The sequence below is a fragment of the Ursus arctos genome, unplaced genomic scaffold (genome assembly GCF_023065955.2).
Source record: "Ursus arctos isolate Adak ecotype North America unplaced genomic scaffold, UrsArc2.0 scaffold_25, whole genome shotgun sequence".
Classification (NCBI taxonomy): domain Eukaryota; kingdom Metazoa; phylum Chordata; class Mammalia; order Carnivora; family Ursidae; genus Ursus; species Ursus arctos.
This window is the reverse complement of record NW_026622930.1, coordinates 208,713-231,355: the sequence shown is the minus strand read 5'-3', so window position 1 is coordinate 231,355 and position 22,643 is coordinate 208,713. Positions and strand designations below refer to the sequence as shown.

The following is a 22,643-nucleotide window of genomic DNA, read 5'->3' as shown; positions in this document are numbered from 1 at the left end:
ACAGAGGCACGCCGGCCCTGGAAGTGTGGGCTGGGATGCCGGGTGTGGGGCGCACATCCTGGGACGCTGCAGGGTTGAGCAGCACCAACAGTAACAGAGTTAAAGTGGCCAGAACATTAGTAGAGAACAGGCTGCAATCCCTCTGTTCTGTGACAGAGGCTGAAATTCAGCCGCTGCTGCTCTGACGATCAGAAGAGGCACAGCAAACCACCAGGGAAAGCCGCCAGAGAACAAAAGCCTGGAAATACCGGCTCAGAGAGTGCCCATCCCCATCCCCCCTCGCAGGGGACACGGAGACTCTACCCAAACTGGGTTGCCTGAGTATCGGCACGGCAGGCCCCTCCCCCAGAACACAGAAGGCAGGCTGAAAAGTCAAGAAGGCCACAACCCGGGCGCCTGGGTGGCGCAGTCATGGAGCACCTGTCTTCGGCTTAGGGCGTGATCCCGGCTTTCCGGAAAGGAGCCCCACATCGGGCTCCTACTCTTGGAGGCTGCTCCTTCCTCTCCCACTCCCCTGCTTCTGTTCCCTCTCTCGCTGGTTGGTTGCCACATAAATAAATAAATAAAATCTTTAAAGAAGAAGCCCACATCCCTAAGATCCCTATAAAACAAGGGGCACAGCCTGGGACCCAGTCAATAATGTGGGCCCTGGACAACCCCGCAACCTCTCCTCATCAGAATGACAAGAAGGAGAAGTCCTCCACAGCAAAGAAAAGACAGTGAGTCTGTGGCCTCTGCCACAGAAATGATGGATATGGATGTAACCAAAGTATCAGAAATGGAATTAAGAGTAATGATGGTCAAAATGATGAGTAGAATTGGAAAAAGTATTAACAAAAAGGTTACTGAGAATATAGAATCCCTAAGGACAGAAATGAGAGCAAATCTGACAGAAATTAAAAATTCTAGGAGCCAAATACAGGCAAAACTAGAGGCTCTGACGGCCAGGGTCACCGAAGTAGAGGAAACGGTTAGTGAATTGGAGGATGGGTTAATAGAGGAAAAAATGAAAATAGAAGATGGTCTTAAAAAAATCCATGCCCACGAATGTAGGTTACGGGAGATTACTGACTCAACGAAACGATCCAATGTTAGAATCATCGGCATCCCCGAGGGGGTGGAGAAAAACAGAGGTCTAGAAGAGATATTTGAACAAATTGTAGCTGAAAACTTCCCTAAACTAGCGAGGGAAACAAACATTCGTGTCCAAGAGGCAGAGAGGACCCCTCCCAAGCTCAACCACGACAAACCTACGCCACGTCACGTCATAGGGCAATTCGCAAATATTAGATCCAAGGATACAGTATTGAAAGCGGCCAGGGCAAAGAAATTTCTCACGTACCAAGGCAAAGGCATCAGAATTACGTCAGACCTGTCTACACAGACCTGAAATGAGAGAAAGGGTTGGGGGAGCATATTTAAAGCTCTTTCAGAAAAAAGCATGCAGCCAAGGATCCTTTCTCCAGCAAGGCTGTCATTCAGAATTGATGGAGAAATGAAGACATTTCAGAATCGCCAGTCATTAACCAATTTCGTAACCACGAAACCAGCCCTACAGGAGATATTACGGGGGGTTCTATAAAGGTAAAAAGGCCCCAAGAGTGATACAGAACAGAAAGTCACAGCCAATACAAACAAAGACTTTACTGGCAACATGGCATCATTAAAATCATATCTCTCAGTACTTAGTCTTAATGTGAATGGTTTGAACGATCCCATAAAGTGCCACAGGGTTGCAGACTGGATAAAAAGAAATGACCCATCCACTTGCTGTCTACAAGAGACTCATTTCGAACCCAAAGATGCATTCAGACTGAGAGTAAGGGGATGGAGTACCATCTTTCACGCAAATGGACCTCAAAAGAAAGCTGGGGTAGCAATTCTCATATCAGATAAATTGGATTTTAATCTACAGACTATAGTTAGAGATGCAGAAGGGCACTATATTATTCTTAAAGGAAGTATTCAACAAGTGAATATGACAATTATAAATATATATGCCCCCAACAGGGGAGCAGCAAGATACACAAGCCAACTCTTAACCAGAATAAAGAGACATATAAATAAAAATACATTAATAGTAGGGGACCTCAACACTCCACTCTCAGAAATAGACAGAACACCCTGGCAAAAACTAAGCAAAGAATCAAAGGCTTTGAATGCCATACTCGACGAGTTGGACCTCATAGATATATATAGAACACCACACCCCAGAACCAAAGAATACTCATTTTATTCTAATGCCCATGGAACATTCTCAAGAATAGACCATGTTCTGGGACACAATACAGGTCTCAACTGATACCAAAAGATTGAAATTATCCCCTGCATATTCTCAGACCAAACACTCTGAAATTGGAACTCAACCACAAGGAAAAATTTGGAAGACACTCAAACACTTGGAGACTAAGAACCATCCTGTTCAGGAATGACTCGATAAACCAGGAAATCAAAAATCAAATTACACAATTTATGGAGACCAATGAGAATGAAAATACAACAATCCAAAACCTATGGGATACTGCAAAGGCAGTCCTAAGGGGGAAATACATAGCCATCCAAGCCTCACTCAAAAGAATAGAAAAATCTAACATGCAGTTTTTATATTCTCACCTCAAGAAGCTGGAACAGCAACAGAGGGACAGGCCTAATCCACGCACGAGGAAGCAGTTGACCAAAATTAGAGCTGAAATCAATCAAGCAGAAACCAGAAGTACAGTAGAGCAGATCAACAGGACTAGAAGATGGTTCTTTGAGAGAATCAATAAAATTGACAGACCACTGGCAAGACTTATCCAAAAAAAAAAAAGAGAAAGGACCCAGATTATTAAAATTATGAATGAAAAAGGAGAGGTCACGACAAACACCATTGAAATTGGAAGGATTATTAGAAATTTTTATCAACAGCTATATGGCAATAAACCTAGCAATCTGGAACTGATGGAATCCTTCCTGGAAACCTATAAACTACTAAGATTGAAACCGGAAGAAATTGATTTCTTAAACAGTCCAATTAATTATGAAGAAATTGAGTCAGTGATAAACAACCTTCCAAATAACAAAACTCCAGACCCGGACGGTTTTCCTGGGGAATTCTACCAAACATTCAAAGAAGAAATAATACCTATTCTCCTAAAGCTATTGCAAAAAATAGAAACAGAAGGAAAGCTACCAAACTCATTCTACTGAGGCCAATATTACCTTGATCCCCAAACCAGGCAAAGACCCCCTCAAAAAGGAGAATTACAGACCGATCTCCCTAATGAATATGGACGCCAAAATCCTCAACAAGATACTTGCTAATAGAATCCAACAGTACATTAAAAGGATTATCCATCACGATCAAGTGGGATTCATACCTGGGATGCAAGCGTGGTTCAATATTCACAAATCAATCAGCGTGATACATCATATCAACAAGAAAAGATTCAGGAACCATATGATCCTCTCAAATGATGCAGAAAAAGCATTTGACAAAATACAGCATCCTTTCCTGATTAAAACCCTTCAGAGTGGAGGAATAGAGGGTACATTTCTCAATCTCATAAAAGCCATCTATGAAAAGCCTACTGCAAATATTATTCTCAAAGGGGAAAAGCTGGAAGCCTTTCCCTTAAGATCAGGAACTCGACAAGGATGCCCACTCTCGCCACTATTATTCAACATAGTACTAGAAGTCCTTGCAACAGCAATCAGACGACAAAAAGGGATCAAAGGTATTCAAATCGGCAAAGAAGAAGTCAAAATGTCTCTCTTCGCATATGACATGATACTCTATATGGAAAACCCAAAAGAAGCCACTCCCAAACTATTAGAAGTTATAGAGCAATTCAGTAATGTGGTGGGATACAAAATCAATGCTCAGAAATCAGTTGCATTTCTATACACGAATAACGAGACCAAAGAAAGAGAAATTAGGGAATCCATCCCATTTACAAGAGCACCAAAAACCATACATTACCTTGGAATTAACTTAACCAGAGACGTAAAGGACCTATATTCTAGAAACTATAAATCACTCTTGAAAGACATTGAGGAAGACATAAAAAGATGGAAAGATATTCCATGCTCATGGATCTGAAGAATTAACATAGTCAAAATGTCCATGCTACCCAGAGCAATCTACACTTTCAATGCTATCCCGATCAAAATACCGATGACATTTTTCAAAGAACTGGAGCAAATAGTCCTTAAATTTGTATGGAACCATAAAAGACCCTGAATCTCCAAGGAACTGTTGAAAAGGAAAAACAAAGCCGGGAGCATCACAATGCCGGATTTCGAGCTGTACTACAAAGCTGTGATCACAAAGACAGCATGGTACTGGCACAAAAACAGACACAGAGACCAATGGAACAGAATAGAGAGCCCAGAAATGGACCCTCAGCTCTTTGGGCAACTACTCTTTGATAAAGCAGGAAAAAACATCCAGTGGGAAAAAGACAGTCTCTTCAATAAATGGTGCTGGGAAAATTGGACAGCTACATGCAAAAGAATGAAACTTGACCACTATCTCACACCATACACAAAAATAAACTCCAAATGGATGAAAGACCTCGATGTGAGACAGGAATCCATCAAAATTCTAGAGGAGAACATAGGCAGCAACCTCCACGACATCGGCCAAAGCAACCTTTTTCATGATACATCCCCAAAGGCAAGAGAAACAAAAGATAAAATGAATTTATGGGACTTCATCAAGATTAAAAGTTTCTGCACAGCCAAGGAAACAGTCAAAAACTAAGAGGCAGCCCACAGAATGGGAGAATATATTTGCAAATGACACTACAGATAAAGGACTGGTATCCAAGATCTACAAAGAACTTCTCTAACTCAATACACAAGAAAAAAATAAACAAATCAAAAAATGGGCAGAAGATATGAACAGACACTTTTCCAATGAAGACATACAAATGGCTAACAGACACATGAGAAAATGTTCAAAATCATTAGCCATCAAGGAAATTCAAATCAAAACCACACTGAGATACCACCTTATGCCAGTTAGAATGGCAAAAATAGACAAGGCAAGAGACAACAATTGTTGGAGAGGATGTGGAGAAAGGGGATCCCTCCTACATTGTTGGTGGGAATGCAAGTTGGTACAGCCACTCTGGAAAACAGTGTGGAGGTCCCTTAAAAAGTCAAAAATTGAGCTACCCTATGATCCAGCCATTGCACTGCTGGGTGATTACCCCAAAGATACAGAGGTAGTGAAGAGAAGGGCCATATGCACCCCAATGTTCATAGCAGCAATGTCCACAATAGCTAAATCGTGGAAGGAGCCGAGATGCCCTTCAACAGATGACTGGATTAAGAAGTTGTGGTCCATATATACAATGGAATATTACTCAGCTATCAGAAAGAAGGAGTTCTCAACATTTGCTACAACATGGACAGCACTGGAGGAGGTAATGCTAAGTGAAATAAGTCAAGCAGAGGAAGACAACTATCATATGATTTCTCTCATCTGTGGAACATAAGAACTAGGATGATCAGTAGGGGAAGAAAGGGATAAAGAAAGGGGGGTAATCAGAAGGGGGAATGAAACATGAGAGACTATGGACTCTGAGAAACAAAGTGAGGGCTACAGAGGGGAGGGGGGTGGGGGAATGGGATGGACCTGTGATGGGTAGTAAGGAGGGCACGTATTGCATGGTGCACTGGGTGTTATACACAACTAATGAATCATTGAGCCTTACATCAGAAACTGGGGATGTACTGTATGGTGACTAACATAATATAATAAAAAGTCATTATTAAAAAACAATGTCAATGGTATTTTAATAGGGATGAAATTGAAAGTGTAAGTTCCTCTGTTCAGGATAGACATTTCAACAATGTTTATTCTTGGTTTTTTATCTTTTCTGTTGTTTCTTTTTTTTAGTTTTTATACTATTTATTTTTTTAATTTCTGCTCTAATCTTTACTATTTCCTTCCTTGTGCTATATTTAGTGTTCACTTGTACTTTCTCTGGTTAGGTGGTTTATCTGAGATTTTTCTTGCTTCTTGAGGTCTTCTCTGTGCTGTATATTTCTCTCTTAGGACCACATTTCCTAGAAAATTAAGGGAATGTGATAAAGGTTTTAGCCCCCTGTGTAGTGACTGGGAGTGTGTGTGTGTGTGTGTGTGTGTGTGTGTGTGTGTGAGAGAGAGAGAGAGAGAGAGAGAGAGAGAGAGAGAGAGAGGAGAGGGAGAGACAGAGAGAGAGAGAGAGAGAGAGAGATCTTTTCAGAATCAACATCCACACAACACCAGGAAGTTGTCCACTGCTTTCCCACGTTGTCACTAACACTAATGCTGTGATTTGGTTTAAGACAGTGACCCCCACCAAGACTCTTTCTGCACTTGTTTTGGATTGTTGATGCCTCTGCAGCCTCATGTCCTGCAAACATTTAATGCTCCTTCTAGCAAGTTTGCACGTTGAGCTGGGTGGTCCTGTGATGCCTAGTGAGTGCAGCTGGGATTCCTGTAAAGGTTCAGTTGCTGAGCATCAGGATATTTGTAATTCATTGGTATTTAGGGACAGGAATAGACATTGTGAGTGACTTTGTTTTTTGTGGTTTTTACTATAGCCGTTTTCACATTAAATTATTTTCTAAGCCATAGAGTGTTTAGGTAAGCACAGAATCATGTCTGAGGAGAGGGCCCCTGGGGGAAACTGCTCTATGGAGAGGAAGCCCCAGACCCTGACAGGAAACCTGCCCACAACCTCCATCTACAGCTGCTCCTGGGGCTTAAGCACAGAATTGGTGACTAGTGAGCACCCTCTGCTGGTCCAGATCCCCTTCTACAGTGAGGTTTGTGTCTGGACTCACACTGATGTCCCCTCACTGTGTCCTTTGCACAGTAATACACGGCCGTGTCGTCAGCTCTGAGGCTGTTCATCTGCAGATACAGCGTGTTCTTGCCGTTGTCCCTGGAGATGGTGAATCGGCCCTTTACGGAGTCTGCGTAGTATGTGCTACCACCACTACTGCTAATACCTGCGACCCACTGCAGCCCCTTCCCTGGAGCCTGGCGGACCCAGTACATCCAATAGTTACTGAAGGTGAATCCAGAGGCTGCACAGGAGAGTCTCAGGGACCCCCCAGGCTTCACCAGGTCTCCCCCAGACTCCACCAGCTGTACCTCACACTGGACACCTGCAGACACAAGACAACCTGGTCAGGTAACTGTCACACACCCACTGTTTGTCTCCCTCAGATCCACTCACACACTCCATGTCTCTTGTTCCGCATGAGTTACCTTTTAAAAGAGCAACAAGGAAAACCCAGCCGAGCACCAACTCCATGGTGAGCTCTCTGTGTTCTGTTCTGATTACTGATTGGAACACCTGGAAACCCTGGGTCTGGGGCTCCTCTCCCAGCTGCAGAGTCAGGGTTGGACTGTTTTAATCAGCAGAGGGAGGGCCCTATTTGCATGACCTCTGACTATATATTCAGCTTGGGATCTATGCTGACTTAGAGGCCAGTAAACAGAAGAGATGTGACTGCCTTTGTTTTGTAGGTATTGACCATTTGAAAAAATACCATATTTCATTATTTAACTTTCCCCTGTTTGTATGTAGCCTCCATGTGGGACTTCGTTTTTACATATTCACACAAATCTTGCAGATAGGTGTCATGTTGTGCCAAATGAATCATAAACCTACACCTAGAATTTTAGAGGGTTTGTGAGGTGTCCAGGAACACATTCAGGGGTAGAATGAGCCCCAGTATTTAAGGACGACCTCCTGCCCCTGAACACCGAGGACAGAGAGGGCAACCTCGTGAGACATGTTGAACCCCTCAAGTAATGGCGACAGGATGATTTTACCTGCTCTAGAGTTACTTAAAGTAAGGAGAGAATCAGGGTTCATGCAGGTGTATTTTCTAACATGTCAATATCTATATGTTCCTCCCAGGTCATCTCTGTGTTTATTAGTTTTGATGAGTGTACTGGACACAGGATGCACTGCACACATGCAGAATGTGTCATGTGATAAACACTGTAGTCACAATCAGCATTATCCAGATTCAGCAAACCAATTGTCACTAAATTTTCCTGTATTTTCCCTGGAATTCCTCCTCCTCCTTCCCTTTCTCACCCTGTCCCCACATACCTTGGCTATATCTCCTGTTACTTAAACTAGTTTTAATTTTGAGGGGTTTATAAATGTGCAATTATAGTGTATGTAATTTCATTTGTAGGACTTTTTTTCTCTGCATAAATACTTGAGAATTCAGCCATGTTGCTGTCTGTAGCAAGAATCATGTATTTTAATGTTTTGCAGCTTTCCTTAGAGTGAACATAGCAGAATTTTATTTTTTAAGTGGTTGGTTGGGGTAAGAATTTTTTCCAGTGTCTGATATTATTAATAAATTTGCTTCTCACTACAGATGTAGATATGGAGCTCAGAGAATGTATTTGTTTCATTGATCTGCTTTAGTGTTTTTCTGGTTTCTATTTGATTGGTTTCTCTTCTAATCTTTATTATTTTTCTTCTTCTCCTTGGTAGGTGTTATTTTCTGTTCTTTCTCCAGCTCCTTTAGGTGTACAGTTTCCTTGTCGATTTGAGGTTTTTCTCAATTTTTGAGAGAGGGTTGTACTGCAGTGTACTTCTTCCTTAGGACCACCTTTGTTGTTTCCTAAAGGTTTTGAACAGCTGTGTTTCCTTTTCCTTTGCTTCCATGATTTTGATTTTTAATAAGCGAAGATGATTTATTGATGAAATTTATATGATTACATTTTAATTTTACACTTGATTTCAGTCCTTTCCTTTTGATTTTTTAATACTGTCCAACATTCAGGATTTGAGCTAAGCGTTTATTGTTTTAGTCATTTTCTCGCAGTAGCATGTGTACCTCTTTGCAATCTCCTCTCTGAATGCATGTGCCATTATTAGTGGTCTGATTGCCATTCTCAAACATTTGTTTATTCAACGTTACCTGTGCTTAGGACATTTATTTTCTATTTCACGTTTTAAAAGATCAAAGGGACAATATGACAGGAAATTCATAAACATGACTTTCACAGAACTAAAATATCCCCAAAGAAATTTTATCCCACCTATGTTAGCCTCTGCCATTCATTAAGTGCCTCAATCTTTCCTTATTCCTGAGTAGCATTTGGTCCGTAATCTTTTTTTTTCATAATACTATTTTTTATTACATTATGTTAGTCACCATTCAGTACATCCCTAGTTTTTGATGTAAAGTTCCATGATCCATTACTTGCATATAACACCCAGTGCACCATGCAATACGTGCCCTCCTTACTACCCATCACCAGCCTATCCCATTCCCCCTCCCCCCGAAGTCCTCAGTTTGTTTCCCAGAGTCCATATTTTAAATTCTTCTTTAATTTTCTTGTTCACTCATTCATTTTTTAGTAGGGTGCTTTTCACTTCCACATTCCCTCTTGTGAATGATTTCACAATGATTTACACTTTCAAAGCCTCGTGGTCTGAAAATATGCAGGGAATGATCGGAATCTCTTGGTATCTGTTGAGACCTGATTTGTGACCCGGATGTGATCTATTCTGGAATAAAGTCCGTGAGCACTCACGAACAATGAGTATTCTGTTGTGTTAGGATGGAATGCTGTGTATATGTGTGTGAGGTCCATCTGGTGTGATGTGTCATTCAAAGCTCTTGTTTCTTTGTTGATCTTCTGCTTAGATGATCTGTCCATTGCTTGGAGTGGAGTGTTGAAGTCCCTTGCTAGTAATATATGATTATCAATGTTTTTCTTTGCTTTGGTAAAGGGATTTTGTGTTCTTGGTTACATGCAGGAGATGTGTATCATAGAAGGTGAAGTTATGACCGTGTTCTTTTCTTTATATTCAGAATGAGTGTGATTTACAGAGATGCTTATGGATGCCCAGGTTTACCAAGGTTGATGAGTGATGGTTAACTCCCTCACTCTTCCTTCCTGCATGCATGATCTAAAACATTCCTGTCCTCCTGCTCTGGAGACAGTTACACATTCATGTCCCCAGGCTCCCCAGCCTGTGCTACTTCCATCATAGCTGATACATGAGACCCTCTGCAGCCCTTTCCCTGGAGCCTGCCAGGCCCCGTTCATCCAGGAACTACTGAGGGTGAATCCAGGGCTGCATAGGATGGTCTTAGGGACCCCCCAGGCTTCACCAGGTCTCCCCCAGACTCCACCAGCTGCTCCTCACACTGGACACGTGCAAACACAAGACATCCTGGTCTGGAATCTGTGTCACATCCACTGTTTCTCTCACTCATATGCACTCACATATTCAGTGTCTCTTGTTCACCGTAAATTACCTTTTAAATAGTGTCCATGAAAACTCAGCCAAGCACAAAGTCAATGGTGAGTTTTCTGTGTTCTCTCCTGATCACTGAATGGGAACACCTGGGGATCCTGGGGCTGGAGCTTCTTTCCCATTGCTGGGGTCGGGGCTGGGCTGGTTCAATCAGTGGAGCGAGGGCCCTATTTTCATGTCCTCTGACTCTATAGCCACCTTGGGATCTATGTTGACAGAGAAGGGCAGTGACCAGATCAGATGTGAATGCCTTTGATTTGGTGCTAGTGACATTTGGGAAACTTGGATTTTTGATTATATGACTTTACAGAATACACACATGGGCTCGGTGTGCTGCTTAGTTTTTACATATTCACACAAATCTTGGGGCCTAGGTGTCGTGTTACTGCATAAAGAGATATGAAACTATTCCCAGAAGTGCAGAGGGATTGTGAGGTGTCCAAGAGCAGCTCTGGGGTGAGAATGAGCCCCAGGACGTGGACCTGTGCTCCACCCACAGGACTTGCTGCCTCCCTGAGCCACCTGCAGGACAGAGTGGGCAGGCTGATGACGAATGTGGAACTCGTCCTGTGATGGGGACAGGATGATTGTTTCCGGACTTTACCTAAAGTACAGAGAGAATCAGGGTTTGTGCAGGTGTACTTTCAAGTCTCTAACATGTCACTATGTCTGCGTGGCTCCTGAGTCATCTCTGTGAGAATCTGTAACGGCTGTGATGCGTGTACTTGACACAGGATGCACTGCACACGTGCAGAGTGCGTGATATGGTCATCACTGATGTTAGACTCAACATTATCACGTGAGAAAATAGATTCCTCTTACATCTTCCTGTTTCTCTTAGAATTCCTCCTTCCTGTCTTCTCTTCTTCACCCTGTTCCCACATAACTACTGATTTTTCTCTGTTACTGTAGACTAGCTTTAATTTTCTAGGATGTATAGATGTTTTATTATGATATATGTGCTTTTATTTTTAAGGCTTAATTTGCTCAGCATCAACCCTTGAGATCACATCCGTTTTGCTGTGTGTAGCAAAAATCACTATTAATTCCTGGCAGCATTCCAGACAATGAACACAGGAGAATTTAATTCTTTTAATCAGTTGTTTAGGATTGGGATCATTTCCAGTTTCTGGTATTTCAATCAAGTTGCTTCCTAGCCTGACTTGAAGGTGTGGAGTTCAGAGAATGTATTATTTATATGGTCTCCACGGCAACAACTAACCTGGAGTAGATGTGGGGGAGTACCTTTGCATCGATGAGGGACTTTATTTAGCTTTGGGGGTTTTCCTATTATGTAGATATTCATGGAACTCAATTTCACACATGGGAATTCGTATTTATTCATTTATTTACTCAATTCCCTCATCATGTAATGTTTATGGTTACTGTTTGTGTTAGGTTAGGGTTAGATTTGGGGTTAGGGTTAGGGGTCTAAGGAGTAGGGCTTAGGACATGTGCCTGGTATCCTGCAGTTCAGAGACCTCCCCAGAGAGTAAATCTCAACATTGACTGGGATGAGAATAGCCTGGCAGCCATCTGCTGAGCTGAGGCAAGAAGGGGATTTGGGCATCTAAATACTTGTTTTTAGAAATGTTGATTTTGGGGCGTCTGGGTGGCTCAGTCATTAAGCGTCTGTCTTCAGATCAGGGCGTGATCCCGTTGTCCTGGGACGAAGCTCCAGATCAGACTCCCTGCTCCACTGGGAGCCTGCTTCTTCCTCTCCCACTCCCCCTGCTTGTGTTCCCTCTCTCGCTGTCTGTGTCTCTCTCTGTCAAATAAATGAATAAATGAAATCATTATCAAAAGAGAAATGTCTTATTCTGTTCCAGCTGCTGTAACACTGTATACAGACTGGGTGGTTTTAAACAACAGACACTCATTTCTCACAGTGCTGGAGTCTGGAATATTCAGGACAAGGTGCAGGCAGATGTGATGTCTGAAGAGCACCCTCATCCTGGGATGTCCATTGCCTGTCACCGCACATGGAATCAGGGGGCAGGGAGCTTTCTCAGTCATGGTGTGTAAGGGCACTACTCCCATCATGAGGCTGCACCCTCCTGACCTAAGTGCCTCCCTAAGGCCCAACTCCTCGTCCCATCACATTGTTGTTAGGTTTCTTTGTGAGGATGGTGGAGGTCACACACATTGAGCTGAAGTCAACAACTGAGGATCAATGAGCGATTCCATGCAGATGAAAAGCCCCTCCCCTCTAGCACCTCAAAGTGAGGATTCTCATGGATCCAGTAGAAACTTCTGGTCTCTGCGTGCACACGGTGAACACAGAACCTTCAGAACCAGCGGGTGACCTTGGGGAGTGGACAGCTTCCACTGCAGACACCCGGCAAGACCTCAGTCCACTTCTAATAGCTTCCTTATTAGTATTGTCAGCTTATATGTTATCATTCTCATTTTCTAGGGACTCAGGTGGTCTTCACCTATTTGATCAGTTCTCTTCCTTTTCACTTATTTTTCTAGTTGCATGGAATTAGGCATGAGACTTTATCTTCTGATGATTCATTACTACACCAGAAGCCCCCTTGCTCTGTCTTCTCCTGCACCACACATGGGACATCGGATAGGAAAGCCGAGATTCTGTGCCTTTGATGTTCTAGATCCCTTGGGACTTTTCCAGCACTGAGCCACGAGAAAATCCCTGATGTCATGTCCTTTCCTGGTTTTATTAAAGCATTTCTGACACGCTGTGTGACATTCCCTGAGATCGATAAGCATTGTGTATTCTCCCATGTGTGTGTCGTATCATCTGATTCCCCAACTGTATCAAGCTTGGTGGGGGTCCCTCTGCTTCTGGATGATGTCAGCTAACTAGATGCTGTGAGCATGGTGTCCACACAACACCCCCAGCACTAGGGCCGTTCTCCTCTGGCTTTGGCTTCATGATGCTTCTGTGCCTGATGTCCAGCATGAACTTTATTTTACTGGCTCGTCGTTCGTACACTGGTTTGTGTGGTGCTGTGTTGTTGAGTCCTGCTTAAACTTTTACAGATTTAGCAGACTGACATCAGAATGTCTGTATATAATTGTCATTTAGGGAAAAGCTGAAGCCGTGTAAGTGACGTTCTGCTTTTTGTGCATGGAAGTATAGTTTTCTCCTGTTACAACCAACCTTTGTATTCACAGATGTAAGAGTAAGACGAAATCATTATTCGAGAGAGGCCCCTGGGAAAACTGTTTTATGGAGAGGATGCCCCACACGGTGACAGGAGACGAGCGTTTACTCTCCACCTGCACCTGCTGCTGGTGTGGAAAGTGTATTTGTGGGTCTTCAGTGCCACACGCTGATCTGAGTGTGCCCTTCTCTCCTGAGTGCCCCTGACTCTTGAGCACCCCCTGGTGACCTGAGCTCCCAGAGGTGACCTGCGATCCCCCTGGTGACCTGAGCTCCCCCAGGTGTCCTGAGAGCCCCCTGGTATCCTGAGCTCCCCCTGGTGGATTCTGAGGGCCCCTGCTGTCCTGCCCCTACTGTGTCCCTGCAGGAAGGTTTGTGTCTGGGCTCACATTGATGTCTCCTCTTTGTGCCTCTGGCACAGCAATACACGGCCGTGTCCTCGGTGGTCACAGAACTCAGCTGCAGGGAGACCTGGTTTTTGGACGTGTCAGCAGTGATGGAGATGCGGCCCTGGAAAGTCGGGTTGTAGCTTGTGCTACCTGTCCAGTACCCCATCCACTCCAATGCTCTCCCAGGGCGCTGGCGGATCCAGTTCCAATAGTAACTGCTGGTGACAGAGCTCCCAGAGACAACACAGTTGAGAGAGAGGGTCTGTGAGGGCTTCACCAGCCCTGGGCCTGACGCCTGAAGTGTAAGTTGAGACAGGACACCTAGGGACAAAGAGAGTCATGGTGATTCGGTCCCATCCCACAGAAAGGCCCCCGTCTATCCCAGAGCATCCAGACCCTTACCCAGGGGAGCTGCCAGAAGGCAGAGGAGGGACCACAGCATCTGCATGGCTGTCTGCAGGATGGAGACCCAGCACACTGGCTTCTGCCTGTGATGCCGATTTCTTCTGGGAGCACCCAGGTGATTTGCATGTGGGTCCCTGCAGAGACGGGGAAGCATTAAAAGATCCTGAGCCCTGGTGACAGTCACTAGTTCTTGGTGTCCCCATGGTGGGTGGTGTGAGGACCCACTGAGCCTGTTTCTAGTGATCTAGGCTGAGTTCTGCCTGAACTGTTCTCCAGTCCCAGTTACTTGAGTGGGTTTGTGCTGGAGTTGATGAAGATTTGGAAACCTCATGAAGGTTCTCTTGTGTTCTCTTGTTGGGCTGTTTGACTGTGGGCTGCAATTTTAACCTTCAGATTCACCTGTTCACATACCTGGAGGATGAGGCAGTAGTCCAGGGTCCAGACCGTGATTGCTTGCGTTCTTAGGGTAATTCTCTCCTAATGGTATGGGTCCTGGAAATGATGGTCCACGTTTCCGTCTGCAAAAGGGGGTGTTAGGAACTATATGCAAGTATTTACATAAGGAAACAAGCTCATCATGTGGATAGCAAGGCAGAAGGATTGGGTGTTAAGTGGGTATGCGTTTCTTCTTTTCCTCTTGTTTTTACTTTTATTTAAATTCAACTAGCCAGCGCATAGTACATCATTAGTTTCGGATGTAGTGTTCAATAGTTTATCAGTTGCGTACAGCACCCAGTGCTCATCACATCAAGTGCCCTCCTTAATGCCCATCACCCGGTCACCCCATGCCTCCACCCACCTCCCTTCCCTAACCCTCAGTTTGTTTCCTATAGTTAGGAGTTTCTCTTGGTTTGTCTTCCGTCTGATGACATCCCATTCAGTTTTCCTTCCCTTCCCCTATAATCCTCTGCACTTTTTTAAAAAGATTTTATTTATTTATTTGACAGAGATAGAGACCGCCAGCGAGAGAGGGAACACAAGCAGGGGGAGTGGGAGAGGAAGAAGCAGGCTCCCAGCAGAGGAGCCCGATGTGGGGTTCGATCCCATAACGCCGGGATCACGCCCTGAGCCGAAGGCAAGCGCTTAACCGCTGTGCCACCCAGGCGCCCCCCTCTGCACTTTTTCTTATTTTCCACATATGAGTGAAGCCATATGATATTTGTTTTTCTCTGATTGACTTATTTCACTCAGAACGATACCCTCTAGTTACATCCATGGAATAGAAATGTTTATATGCAACTGATAAATTGTTGAACACTACATCTGAGTCTAATGATGTACTATATGTTGGCTAAATGAATTTAAATAAAAAATAACACCTAAAATCCAAGTCATATGGTCCTTTACTCACCCTGAGACAGATGGTTCTAGGGAGGAACACATTTAACTGAGTCAGAAAGAGAGGTGTTCCCTTCCCACAGAACATGAGACATGCAGACCCTACTACACAGGCATCTAAAGTGGTCCAAGCCCCAGGATGTGCCCCCATCTCCATCCAGACCCCAAATCCTCATGGGAAAGAGGAGGGTGAAGGGGAAGCTGGACGTGAACGTTCACACAGCGTCTGGAGTATGGAGCTTCTTTACCTTGATTTCTCTGTCCTTTGAGGTCCTCATGGACAGGTTCCTGCATGTATTATAAAGACTTTATGATTAATGAATCTGTAATGGAAAAGTCATTTTCTCTGTTGCATGTTCTCTCTCTTTTCCTCTCCTCCTAACTTCTGTCTCACACACAGGAGATTTCAACACACATGGTAGTAGGGGAAAGATTCTTGTAAGGTTACAAATTAGCAGGTTCACGTTGTTTGCTTTCTTCGATTCCACTGAGAACTCCTGATAGAATTCATAGTGATATACTGCTTTTCTTGTTTATTTCATCATTTCTGTCTTCATTGTTCCTTCTCTGGGCATCCTTTGTTCCCTAGTATTAGCAAGTACATTACGAAATTACTAATGTCAAGCTCCTCGTTTACAGTTTGCCCTGAGGTGATGGGATGAGCCAAAGGAAGGAGGTCAGATTCCTGAGTCTCTGAACACCCACAGATTCCAGCTGGCACGACTGATGGGGTTTCCTGGTCCCCACAGGTAGAGCACAGACCCTCAGATGTGATCTTGGACCTCATGTTCCAGCAGATCCTGGAAGCCATGATGCTGCCAGTCCCACACCCCACTCTGCACCTGCAACAGGGAAGAGCTTTCTCATGGGGTGTCCTGTGTTTAAGGAATGAGGTAATCTCTGGAACAGCTCATGAAGGTCCCGTCTCACACCCAGTCCAACTGAGTCACAGGGGTTTACCATTAGAATATATAATGCCCCTCCCCATGTAGGGCCAGCACACCAGAGTCGCAGAGGGGATCAACACTGCGGGGCATCAAGACACAGATTTTTTTTTTATAATGTTCTTTTTCCATTATATTATGTTAGTAACCATACAGTACATCCCTGCTCTTTGATGTAATGTTCCATGACTCATTAGTTGTATATAACACCCAGTGCACCATGCAATATGTGCCCTCCTTACTACCCATCACCAGCCTATCCCATTCCCCTACCCCCCTCCCCGCTGAAGTCCTCAGTTTGTTTCCTGGAGTCCATAGTGTCTCATGCTTCATTCCCCCTTCTGATTACCCCCCCCTTTCTTTATCCCTTTCTTCTCCTACCGATCTTCCTACGAATGCTTGTTTCCTTTGCTAGATTAGGGAAGTTTTCAGCTACAATTTGTTCAAATATCTCTTCTAGACCTCTCTCTTTCTCCACCCCCTCAGGGATGCCGATGATTCTGACATTGGAACAGGTCATTGAGTCTCCCGTAACCTACATTCCTGAGATTGGATTTTTTGAGCCAAGTTTCTGTCTCAACTTTCTTTCTACCATCCCATCCTCCAGTTCACTAATTCGTTCTTTGCCTCATGTACCGTGGCCGTCAGAGCATCTAGGTTTGACTGCATTTGATTCATAGCATTTTTATTTTTTAAAATATTTTTATTATATTATGTTAGTCCCCATAGAGTGCATCCCTGGTTTTTGCTGTAAAGTTCGATGATTCATTAGATGCGTATAACACCCAGTGCACCATGCAATACCTGCCCTCCCCACCATAGCATTTTTAATTTCTGCCATATTTGCCCTCATTTCTGCCCTTAGAGATTTCATATTCTCGTTAATATTTTTGTTAATATTTTTTTCAAGTCTACACATCATCTTGACCATTGTTACTCTGAACTCCATGTCTGATAATTTTGTTATATACATATCCATCAGTTCTGTGGCAGAGGCCGCAGACTCGTTTTTTTTTTTTTTTTTTTTTTTTTTTGCTGGGTGGAGATTTTCCTTTTCCTCATTCTGATGAGGAGAGGTTGTGGGGTTGTCCAGAGCCCAAATTATTGCTCAGGACCAAGGCAGTGCGCACTTGTTTTATAGGGACCTTAGGGATGTGGGCTTCTTGATTTTTCAGCCTGCCTTCCGTGGGAGGGGCCTGTCGCGCTGATACTCAGGGAACCCTGTTTGGGTAAAGTCTCTGTGTCCCCTGCGAGGGGGGATGGGGATGGGCACACTGAGCCGGTATTTCCAGGCTTTTCTTCTCTGGCGGCTTTCCCTGGCGGTTTGCTGTGGCTCTTCTGATCATCAGAGCAGCAGTGGCCGAATCCTAGCCTCTGTCTCAGAACAGAGAGATCTCAGTCTGCTCTCCACTGAGCTCTTTTGGCCTCTTTAACTCTGTTTCTGTCGGTGCTGCTGAACACCGTGCAGCGTCCTGTGTTGTGCGCGCCACAGCCGGTGTCCCAGCCCTCACTTCCAGGGCCAGCATGTCTCTGTTCTTTGTGCATCTAAAACCGCCAGCTGCCCCAGTTCCTGTGCGTGCCCCTGAGCTCCCTCTTTCAGTGATTCGTGGGTACTCTGGAGAGCCCATTTTCAGTCTGGTCACAGGGGTGTGCCCAGGCTCACGGTCTCAGTCTGCGCACTCGTGGGTGCGGGTCTGCAAGTCTGGCCTGCTTCCCAGTGCAGGTGGCTACTGCTTCCTGGCTCCTGACTGCGTTGCCCCCCTCTCCCTTTAGTTTATCTTCCGATTTCTGTGCGTGGATTCACGCCTCCCCTCTTCGTACCTCAATACTCAGTGCTGGAGATGTTCATTTCTGGAGATTCAGATGTATCTTCCTGCATCTCGGGCTGATTCCGTGGGTTTTCATTATGGTCTGGTGCATATCCAGCGCGACTCAGGGGACCAGCTGAAAAGGGGGACCCCTATTCCTCTGCCATCTTAACTCCTCCCAATATGTGCCCTCCTTAATAAACGTCACCAGGCCTGCCCATCCCCCCACCCGCCTCCCTTGTAAAACCCTCAGTTTGTTTCTTGGAGTCCATCGTCTCTCATGGTTCATCTTCCCTCCTAATTCCCCCCTTCTTTTCCCTCTTCTTTCTCCTAATGTCCTCCATGCTATTCCTTATATTCCACTTGTAAGGAAACCAAGTGATAATTTTGTTTCTCTGCTGACTTAGCTCACTTAGCATAACCCCTCCGGTTTCATTCATGTTGATGCAATGGTTGATCCTTTCTGATGGCTGCGTAATACTCCATTGTGTGTGCGGACCACATCTTCTTTATCCATTCTTCTGTTGAAGGGCATCTCAGCTCCTTCCACAGTTTGGCTATTGTGGACGTTGCTGCTAGGAATATTGGGGTGCGTATGACCCTTCTTTTCCCTACTGTGTATCTGTTTGTTGAAATACCTACTAGTGCAATTGCTGAGTCATAGGGTAGCTCGAGTGTTAACTTTTTAAGGAACCTCCATATTGTTTTCCAATGTGGCTGGAACAACTTGCATTCCCACCCACAGTGTAAGAGGGTTTCCCTTTCTCCACATCCTCTGCACCATTTTTTTTCTTGCCTTGCCAATTTTTGCCATTCTAACTAGTGTAATGTGGTATCTCAAGGTGGTTTTGATTTAATTTCTCTGATGGCTAATGATCCATTAGTGATTTGTTTGTCTTCTTTGGAGAAGTGTCTGCTCATGTCTCCTACCATTATTGACTGGGTTTTTTGTTTTTTTGGTGTTGAGTTTGATAAGTCCTAGAGATCTTGGATATCAGCCATTTATCTGAAATGTCATCTGCAAGTATCTTCTCCTATTCTCTGGGCTGCCCTTTAGTCTTGTTGGCTGCTTCCTTTGTTGTTCAGAAGCTTTTAAAAAAGATTTTATTTATTTATTTGATAGAGAGACAGCCGGTGAGAGAGGGAACACAAGCAGGGGGAGTGGGAGAGGAAGAAGCAGGCTCCCAGCAGAGCAGGTAGCCCAATGTGAGGCTCGATCCCAGGACGCCAGGATCCCTCCCTGAGCCGAAGGTAGATGCTTAACGACTGAGCCACCCATGCGCCCCTGTGCAGAAGCTTTTTATCTTGATGAAGTCCCAAAATTTCACTTTTGCTTGTTTCCCTTGCCTTTGGAGTTGTGTGCTTAAAGAAGTTACTGTGGCTGATGTCGAAGAGGTTCCTGCCTATATTCTCCTCAAAGATTTTGATGGATTCCTGGCTCACATTGATGTCTTTCATCCATTTTGAGTTTGTCTTTGTGTAGGGTGTAACGGAATGGTCCACGTTCATTCTTCACTCTGTAGCTGTCCAGTTTTTCCAGCAACACTTAGTGTAGAGACTAACTTTTATCGATTGGATATTGTTTTCTTCATTTGTCCAAGAGTAGTTGATCATAGATTTGAGGGTCCATTTCTGGAGTCTCTTTTCTGATGCACTGATATGTGTGTGTTTGTGCCAGTACCGTGCTGTCTTGGTGATCACAGCTTTGGAATATAGCTCGCAGTCAGGCAACGTGATGCTACCAGCTTTTGCTTTCTTTTCCATCATTCCCTAGTCATTTTTGGGTCTTTTCTGGTTCCATACAAATTTCAGGATTGTTTGTTCCAGCTCTTTGAAATATGCCAATGGTATTTTATTAGAGCTGGCATTGAGAGTGTAATTTCCTCTGTTCAGGATAGACATTTTTATAGTGTTTAACCTTGGTTTCCTTCTTTTTATAATATTTTTTTTATTATGTTAGTCACCATACACTATATTCTTAGTTTTTGATGTAGTGTTCCATGATGCGTTACTTGTGTATAACACTTTTTCTGATCTGTTGTGTTTTTTTTTTAGTTTTTATAACATTTTTTTATATTTATTTCTTCTCCAATCTTTATTTCCTTCCTTCAGCTGTATTAGGCTTCAGTTGTACTTTCTCTAGGTCCTTTAGGTGTAAATTTAAGTTGCTTATCTCAGATTATTCTTGCTTCTTGAGTTCTTCCTGTATCTGTGTATTTCTGTTGTAGGACCACATTTCCTAGAGAAATCAGGTGAACGTGTTAAAGGTTTTATACCCTTGTGTAGTCAGTGTGTGTGCGTGCGTGTGTGTGTGTTTGTGAGAAAGAGAGAGAGAGACAGAGAGAGAGAGAGAGAGAGAGAGAGAGAGAGGTCTTCAGATTGCACATCCACACAACACCAGGAAGGTGTCCACTGCTTTCCCACGTTGTCACTAACATTGATGCTGTGATTTGGTTTATGACGGTGACCCCCACCAAGACACATTCTGCACTTGCTTTGCATTGTCGATGCCTCTGGAGCCTCATGTCCAGCACGCACTTAATGCTGCTTCTAGGATGTTTGCACGTTGAGCTGGGTGGTCCTGTGATGCATAGTGAGTATAGCTGGGATTCCTGTGAAGGTTCAGATGTGAGCACCAGGATATTTGTAATTCATTGGTATTTAGGGACAGGAATAACCATTGTGAGTGACTCTGTTTTTCGTGGTTTTTACTATATCTGCTTTACCATTAGAAAAATTTTCTAAGTCAGAGAATGAAGAGGTAAGTACAGGATTATATGTGCAGAGAGGGTCCCTGTGGGCAACTGCTCTGTGGAGAGGAAGCCCCAGAACCTGACAGGAAACCTGCCCACAACCTCCATCTGCAGCTGCTCGTGGGGCTTAAGGACAGAACTGGTGACTAGTGAGCACCCCCTGCTGGTCCAGATCCCCTTCTACAGTGAGGTTTGTGTCTGGGCTCACACTGATGTCCCCTCACTGTGTCACTCGCACAATAATACACGGCCGTGTCGTCGGCTCTCAGGCTGTTCATCTGCAGATACAGCATGTTCTTGCCGTTGTCTCTGGAGATGGTGAATCGGCCCTTCACGGAGTCTGCGTAGCTTGTGCTACTTCCACCGCTATTAATGTATGCGACCCACTGTAGCCCCTTCCCTGGAGCCTGGCGGACCCAGTTCATGTAGTAACTACTGAAGGTGAATCCAGAGGCTGCACAGGAGAGTCTCAGGGACCCACCAGGCTTCACCAGGTCTCCCCCAGACTCCACCAGCTGCACCTCACACTGGACACCTGCAGACACAAGACATCCTGGTCAGGAAACTGTCACACACCCACTGTTTGTCTCCCTCAGATCCACTCACACACTCCATGTCTCTTGTTCAGCATGAGTTACCTTTTAAAAGAGCAACAAGGAAAACCCAGCCGAGCACCAAGTCCATGGTGAGCTCTCTGTGTTCTGTCCTGATTACTGATTGGAACACCTGGAAACTCTGGGTCTGGGGCTCCTCTCCCATCTGCAGAGTCAGGGTTGGGCTGTTTTAATCAGCAGAGGGAGGGCCCTATTTGCATGACCTCTGACTATATATTCAGCTTGGGATCTATGCTGACATAGAGGCCAGTAACCAGAGCAGATGTGACTGCCTTTGTTTTGGTGGTGTTGACCACTTTTGAAAAAAAATATGACTTTTCATTATATAACTTTCATGTATGTACATAGCCTCCTTGTGCGACTTCATTTGTACATACTCACACAAATCCTGCAGGATAGGTGTCATGTTGTCCCACAAGGAATCATAAACCTACACCTAGAATTTTAGAAGATCTGTGACTTGTCCAAGAACACATGCAGGTTTAGAATGAGCCCCAGTGTCCAAGGACGACCTCCTGCCCCTGAAACAGCGAGGACACATAGGGCAGGCTCGTGGGAAATGTTGAACCCCTGGTGTAATGGGGACAGGATGATGTTACCTGCTCCAGAGTTACTTAAAGTAAGGAGAGCCTCAGTTACTTAAAGTAAGTGCAGGTGGATATTCTAACATTTCAGTGTCTATGTGGTCCTCCAGCATCATCTCTGTGTTTATTACTTTTGATGAGTTACTAGACATAGGATACACTGCACACGTGCAGAATGTGTGATAGGATAAACCAGTGTCACAATCAAGCTTTCCAGAGTCAGGAAATCAATTCTCCCTAATATTTCCTATGTTTTCCCTGGAATTCCTCATCCTCCTTCCCTTCTTCACCCTGTACCCACATAACTTGGGTATTTCTCATGTTACTTAGACTAGTTTTAATCTTGAGGAATTTATAGATGTGCAATTATAATGTATGTAATTTCATTTGTAGGACTTTTA

General features: G+C 44.3%; 3 gene segments (V, D, J or C); all 3 read right to left on the bottom strand.

Annotated features, from left to right (window-relative positions):
- Positions 1–6,757: 6,757 nt before the first annotated feature.
- Positions 6,758–7,355, bottom strand: LOC125282249 (immunoglobulin heavy variable 3-23-like). The segment is given in 2 exon segments: positions 6,758–7,146; positions 7,250–7,355. Coding segments are annotated over 2 exon segments (435 nt in total).
- Positions 7,356–12,489: 5,134 nt separating this feature from the next.
- On the bottom strand, positions 12,490–14,244 carry LOC113249149 (immunoglobulin heavy variable 4-59-like). The segment is given in 3 exon segments: positions 12,490–12,608; positions 13,797–14,117; positions 14,199–14,244. Coding segments are annotated over 3 exon segments (486 nt in total).
- Positions 14,245–21,190: 6,946 nt separating this feature from the next.
- On the bottom strand, positions 21,191–21,789 carry LOC125282250 (immunoglobulin heavy variable 3-74-like). The segment is given in 2 exon segments: positions 21,191–21,579; positions 21,683–21,789. Coding segments are annotated over 2 exon segments (435 nt in total).
- Between the last annotated feature and the right edge of the window lie 854 nt (positions 21,790–22,643).